General features: G+C 40.3%; 1 protein-coding gene and 1 long non-coding RNA gene across 2 annotated transcripts; one reads left to right on the top strand and one right to left on the bottom strand.

Annotated features, from left to right (window-relative positions):
• Window positions 1–795: 795 nt before the first annotated feature.
• LOC121792341 lies at window positions 796–2,235 on the bottom strand. Its single transcript, XR_006048865.1, has 2 exons — window positions 2,136–2,235; window positions 796–1,151 (listed from the first exon to the last, which is right to left on the bottom strand). It is a non-coding gene; the product is annotated as an uncharacterized LOC121792341 (long non-coding RNA).
• Window positions 1,916–5,711, top strand: LOC121792340 (leucine-rich repeat receptor-like serine/threonine-protein kinase BAM1). The gene is made up of 2 exons (XM_042190245.1): window positions 1,916–5,126; window positions 5,221–5,711. The coding sequence occupies exons 1-2, from the start codon at window positions 2,384–2,386 to the stop codon at window positions 5,559–5,561; spliced, it is 3,084 nt and encodes a 1,027-aa protein (XP_042046179.1). The 5' UTR covers window positions 1,916–2,383; the 3' UTR covers window positions 5,562–5,711.
• Window positions 5,712–6,994: the final 1,283 nt, after the last annotated feature.

The raw sequence follows: 6,994 nt of genomic DNA on the forward strand, positions 1-6,994 counted from the left end.
TTCGGTACGATATATCGTTTATATCGAATATACGATATATATCGATATTTTCGATATATCGAATTTCGGTACGATATATCGAAATATCGATACGATAACGATATAGATATCCTCCATATCGAAAGTTCGATATATCGAAATTCGATATATCGAAACTTTCGATACGATAACGATATGAAATTCTTTCATATCGATATTTTCGATACGATATACGATACAACATTTTCGATACGATATATCGTATCGACCCACCCCTAGTATTATGCTCTAATCAATTTGGTATATGTGATATATTTGCTTCCATTTACATTGCCTTGCTTAAATTGAAAAACTTGGCAACAAAGATGGGTGTAAGAAATCATGATTATTTATGATCAAACACAAGGAGTCACAGATGCTGCTGTCTTTATTTAAGACTATATGCATTTCAGTGATGCAAAGATGTGGCTTATTACCTGAATGCAGCTGAAAAAGGACTGGTTGGGTTATAATTGTACTATCTGATTTATAAGTTTCCATGACATAATATATAGTAGTGGGTTTTTAGACCTTTCCTCCTGAAATGATACAGTTAAATTTCATGCCACTGAATGCCAGCACTTAGCTCTTGCTTGCTCTTTCCCAAGTCACATTGTCCGCTCGAAACAATGATTCGAGCAATAATTGTGTCCCGCGACAGATATAACGCTTAGCATGAAACGCTAGATTTTTGCGTGGGCGTAGGCTATATAATGTGCATCGACGATTAATGGGGGGAATTCATGTGAACAAATTCATGAAAATGACTCTTCAATGTGGGGCATCAAGATTGACATAGACATCACATGAGGGGCAACCCTCTTGCTTGTGTTCATAAACAGTTGTGTGTGTGTGTGTGTTAAGACAATATAAGTCATGATAAAAACCATACTTGCACCTGTTTGTGTGTTGGTTTGGATGTTTTTATTAATAGTAGTACAAGAGAGCACCCCTTTCCATTCATATAAGGGTGGGGGCTCATGGATTTCAACTTAATACAAGAGCACTCTTTTCCATGTGAAAGATTAATGGATTTTTCTTCTCAAGTGGAGATCAAAAGCAAAGATCTCTCCTCTCTCTGCTTTTGCTTTTTCAGCTCTCTTTAGGACTATAGTGAACATTTGGTCCCATTCCTGTAGGACAAGTTAAGGAGGGAAAGAATAAAGCAGAAGAAAAAAGAAATTAAAAGAGGGAAAAAAGCTTTCTTGATTGCTTCTCCCATGCAGCCTATTCATGCCAACATAATTATATACATTTGAATATTCTTAAAAAAGAACAAAAAATACATTGTAATGATATAATAATAATCATCATCTTTTGCTTCTCTTACATCCTACCGTATGTTGCAGGCACATGAGCCCTCTTTTCAGCTGTGGGAATTGCAAGAAAAAATGGTTACTTTTAATGCTCTAATTAATAGCACTTATACATCAAAGTACACAAATCTTGTGTCCTCAGTTACTAATTAATTAGGATTTTTGCACAATTTTCACAAATAATCGTCTGGGATTTTCTGTCAGCATAAAATCTTAAAGCTCATTTCCCACAAACCCTTTTCTCCTATTTAAATAATTCACTCAAGAAATAGACCAAAATCGCCTTAGAAAATAATATAGAATGAATATTTTGGTGATGAGCCATGCAGAATCTGAACTGAATGCTGGAAATACTCCCAAAAATTCAGATATAGTATACTTTTGTTTTCATGCATTGCTAAAACACACAAAACATTAAATTACTGAAAACTACAATGCAAATCCACACATCTTTCACCTGTCATTTTCATTACATTGGGGTCAATGATATTGTATCTTTGTAATAGTGGCATCAATTGATTACATTAACCCCACCAATTTTTTATTTAGCAATATTTAGATATATATATCAATGAAGAAGACGACCATGTGTATGATATATATATTTATTAAAATTGAGTGAGCCAGCTCAGCCATTTCTTGATTGCTCAAAGTGCAATTTCATCACCTCCCACTCAAAGTGAGAGAAAAAAGCAAAGGAAAAAAACTATATTTTGATTTCTCTTCGTTAAAGATATGAAAGTGTGACACTGTAATTCGAATAAAGAGAAAAAAGAAAGTGAGGGAGTGAGAGAGAAACACCTTTTGCTTTGATTCTTCATAATCTCTCTGCTTCAAATTTCTGTGATCCAACGGCTGTTTTTCACCCTCTCTCTTCTTTTTTCCCTTAGGCCTATCCTCGTGTTTAAACCTCTGCAATAATCAAATTTTCACCACAACAAAATTTCAAACATGTTCATCTTAGATGAGCTGATGATCAAAGCAAAAGAGGAAAGCAAGAAAAGGCGACGCTTACCTTCTTCCTTGAAGTTGAAGTCTCTTTTTGCAAGATGATTTATTCTTTACCTATATACAAACTTCAACTATTTCATATTTCCTCTGCTTTTATTCCGATTACCCTCCTCCTCCTCCTCCGTCTTCATCGACGTTCCACCTCTCGAAACTGGTTTCCATTTTATACACCAACCTCACTTCCCATGAAGCATTCCGCACAAGTAATGATGCCATTCATTGTTCTACTCATCATAGCATCACTCGCAAACACCTCTGTCTCCTCCAGCCTCATATCTGATTTCCACGCGCTGATTGCACTAAAGCAAGGATTCGAGTTCCCAAACTCTGGGATCAGCACGTGGAACTCCACGAACCCCATGTCAATCTGCTCGTGGAGTGGTGTCAAATGCCTCCACGGAAGAGTTGTGTCGCTCAACCTGTCCAACATGGCCTTGTACGGCTCAGTCTCCCCCGACATTTCTAGGCTGGACAGGCTAATCGAGCTCTCCATCGACGGGAACAACTTCACTGGCGAGATCAAGCTTGAAAGCATGAGCTCCCTCCGCTTCCTCAACATCTCCAACAACCAGTTGAGTGGCAGCCTTGACTGGAACTACTCCAGCCTCCCAAATCTCCAAGTTATTGATGTGTACAACAACAACTTCTCCTCTGGCCTACCTCTCGGGTTGTTGAGCTTGAGCAATCTCAAGCACCTCGAGCTAGGAGGGAACTACTTCTATGGAAGTATACCTCCAATCTACGGTGACCTAGCCGGATTGGAGTACTTATCACTGTCGGGAAACGATATGCAGGGGAGGATTCCTAGAGAGTTAGGCAACCTCACAAACTTGAAGGAGATATACCTAGGCTACTTCAACATGTTCGAGGGAGGGATCCCTCAAGAGTTTGGCAAGTTGACAAATCTTGAACATTTTGACCTATCCTCGTGCAACCTTGACGGTTCAATCCCTCCAGAGCTGGGGAATCTTAAGTCACTCGACACACTGTTCCTGCACATAAACCGTCTCTCGGGGTCAATCCCGAGGGAGCTGGGGAACCTGACGAAACTGGTGAATCTTGACCTGTCTCTGAATGCACTGACGGGTGAGATCCCATACGAGCTCATCAACCTGAGTCGGATCCGGCTGCTTAATCTGTTCATGAACAGGCTGCACGGCTCCATCCCGGACTTTGTGGCTGAGTATCCTGAGATGGAGACACTGGCCCTCTGGATGAACAACTTCACTGGGGTGATACCTAGGAATCTTGGACGGAATCAGCGGCTGCAGGTTCTTGATCTGTCTTCCAACAAGCTAACCGGTACTGTTCCTCACAATTTGTGTGAATCTGGGCAGCTCAGGATCCTTATTCTTCGGAAGAATTTCTTTTTTGGCTCCATTCCACAGGATTTAGGCACGTGTTTGAGCCTTGTGAGAGTCAGGTTGGGAGAGAACTTCTTCAATGGCAGCATTCCTAGAACCTTAATCTACCTGCCTCAGCTTAACTTTCTTGAGCTGCAAAACAATATGCTCTCCGGCACCCTGTCCGAGAACACTGACTCCTCATCCAAGAATCAATCTAAACTGGGGCAGATGAATCTCTCAAACAATCAGCTTTCCGGGCCCTTGCCGTTTTCCCTCTCCAACTTCTCGTCGCTCCAAATCCTATTGCTCGGCGCCAACAACTTCTCCGGCCCCATACCGCCTTCCGTCGTAGAGCTGCACCAGGCAGTGAAGATCGATCTAAGTGGAAACTCTCTGACTGGAGAGATCCCTCCTGAAATAGGTGAATGCCTACATCTCAACTATCTGGACTTGAGTAAGAACAACCTAGCCGGCCCAATCCCACCGGAGATATCCAACATTCGAATCCTCAACTACCTAAATGTATCACGAAACCATCTGACAGACGCCATACCCCAATCCATCGGCACCATGAAAAGCCTCACCACTGCCGATTTCTCCTTCAACAACCTCTCGGGCAGGCTCCCCGAGACAGGGCAGTTCTCGATGTTCAACGCCACCTCCTTCGCAGGCAACCCCCAGCTCTGCGGCTCAACGGTCAACAACCCCTGCAACGCCACCGGTGGCACAGCCACAAAATCGCACAACGCGTTCAAGCTCGTGTTCGCGGTGGGGCTCTTGCTCTGCTCGCTGGTGTTCGCGACGGCCGCAATCGCCAAGGCCAAGTCCTTCAAGAGAGGCGGGGGGTCGGATTCGTGGAAAATGACGGCGTTCCAGAAGGCGGAATTCACGGTGGCGGAGGTGGCGGAGTGCGTCAAGGACGGAAACGTGATAGGGCGGGGAGGGGCGGGGATCGTGTACCACGGGAAAATGGCCAACGGCGTGGAGATCGCGGTGAAGAAGCTTCTAGGGTTGAACAGTTTGAACAGGCATGACCACGGCTTCAAAGCGGAGATCAGAACTTTGGGGAATATAAGGCACAGGAACATCGTGAGGCTGCTGGCCTTCTGCTCGAACAAGGAGGCGAACCTCCTGGTGTACGAGTACATGAGGAACGGCAGTTTAGGGGAGGCGTTGCACGGGAAGAAGGGAGGAGTGTCTCTGAGCTGGAATTTGAGGTACAAGATCGCGATTGATTCGGCCAAGGGGCTCTGCTATCTCCACCATGATTGCTCGCCATTGATCGTGCACCGCGACGTCAAGTCCAATAACATTCTGCTCAATTCCAATTTCGAAGCTCACGTCGCCGATTTCGGCCTCGCCAAGTTTTTGGTCGACGGCGCCGCGTCGCAGTGCATGTCCGCCATTGCTGGCTCCTACGGCTACATTGCTCCAGGTTTCAATTCAATTTTTTTCTCGATTTGTGTAATCTTAATTAGATAGTAGATTGAACATCCAAATGACATCCATGTTAATTGATTGATTTGTAGAGTACGCGTACACATTGAGAGTGGACGAGAAGAGCGACGTGTACAGCTTCGGCGTGGTGGTGCTGGAGCTGGTGACGGGGCGGCGTCCGGTGGGGGAGTTCGGGGAAGGGGTGGACATCGTGCAGTGGGTAAAGTGTTCGACGAAATGCCGCAAAGAGGAGGTGAGCCGTGTGCTGGATCCGCGGCTGACGGTGGTGCCCAAGGATGAGGCAATGCACCTCTTCTTCGTCGCCATGCTGTGCGTGCAGGAGAACAGCGTCGAGCGCCCCACCATGAGAGAGGTCGTGCAGATGCTCTCCGAGTTCCCCCGCCAATCACCATCTCCATCACTAAACCGTTGAACATTTCTTTCTAGGAACATAAGTCATTCAAAAAAATGTCTTAGTTTCTGTTTTTTTTTTAGAATGGTATTGGTAATTAGTATGTTTAAGTATCCTTTGTAATATAGTGTACACAATTTTTGTTTAGTTACATGTATTCATTTCTATTGAGTTTCTATTCTTCTTTCTTTCTCTTTTTATAGAAATATGTTAAACTTTTAGATCGACTAATGTGAAAATGAAATGTACGATAGTTTGAAAGAAAATACAACAAACTCTAGTTGAAGTTTTAAGGAAGTTTCATATCTAAGAATACAAAGATATTATTTCTTAATAGGAAAAGATCACTCTTTATTTGGGAAGGATAGTGCTGCAAAAGACATAATTTTTAAACCATTTATAAAGTTCACTCTTTTTATTTTATAGTTATCTTTTTTATTTTATAGTTATAATCTAATTAATTATGATATGAATTTAATTTTTTTACTGAGTTTAGTGAAATTTATTTCGAACATACATTAATGAATATATAATACTCCAACCTTTGTTTTGTTATATTATACTAATACTTAATTCGTTCCCAAAAAATAGACAATATTTGACATGGCACGAGTTTTAATGCACAATTAGTAAAGTAAGAGTTTTAATGCACAATTAGTAAAGTAAGAGACAGATTGAAAGAAAATATGATTTGGGTATTGTTAGTGGAGATTGTAACCAACCTCATTAAAGAGAAAAAGTTTTCTTAAATAAAATTGGTCTATTTTTAAGGGACAAAGTGAGATATAATACTTCGTACGTCCTATAAGAGTATGCACTTTCGGCTGAACACATATTTTAATGCATAATGTCATAATTGATAAAGTAAGAGAGATAGAAAGGAAAAGTAATTAAAATATTATTAGCAGATAATGAATCTCACCTCTTTATTAAAGAGAAATTAATTTCTAAAATTAATAAATGCATATTCTTATGAGACAAACTGAAAAGGAAAAAGTGCATATTCTTCTCAAACGGAGGGAGTAAATATAAAAAGTATCTTTAAATTAAATATAGTTTGGATATGACTTTTGTATTTAAAATAAATAAAAAATTTAATTTACTTAGGATATAATAAAGGAAAAGAGAAAAAATAATTTAAAAATCAAACTTAAGAATAGTGCAAGGAGAATAAATAGATGGGGTGTTGCGTATGTAACGTATGTAGTTTGTCGATAATAGATGATGTAAAAAATAAAATTTTACCAATAAAGTTGACTAATATTTCCTTTTGGATGTTTTCACAAAATTGAATCATTTCTTTTTTTTTCAATAATAGATGAAGTAAAAAATAAAATTTTACAAATAAAGTTGACTAATATTCCTTTTCTATTTTCCTTTTATCTTATTTTTCCTATTTTATGCTCCCTCGTATTTTATTTTATAGTACCATATTTATTTTAATGTATTTCCTT

The sequence above is a fragment of the Salvia splendens genome, chromosome 2, assembly GCF_004379255.2.
Source record: "Salvia splendens isolate huo1 chromosome 2, SspV2, whole genome shotgun sequence".
Classification (NCBI taxonomy): Eukaryota; Viridiplantae; Streptophyta; class Magnoliopsida; order Lamiales; family Lamiaceae; genus Salvia; species Salvia splendens.

What these genes read in the sequence shown, in the direction of transcription:
- LOC121792340 (XM_042190245.1), top strand. Translation starts at nt 2,384, where the DNA reads ATGATTTATTCTTTACCTATATACAAACTTCAACTATTTCATATTTCC. An exon ending in CTACGGCTACATTGCTCCAG is followed by an intron (nt 5,127 to 5,220) that starts GTTTCAATTCAA and finishes ATTGATTTGTAG; the next exon opens with AGTACGCGTACACATTGAGA.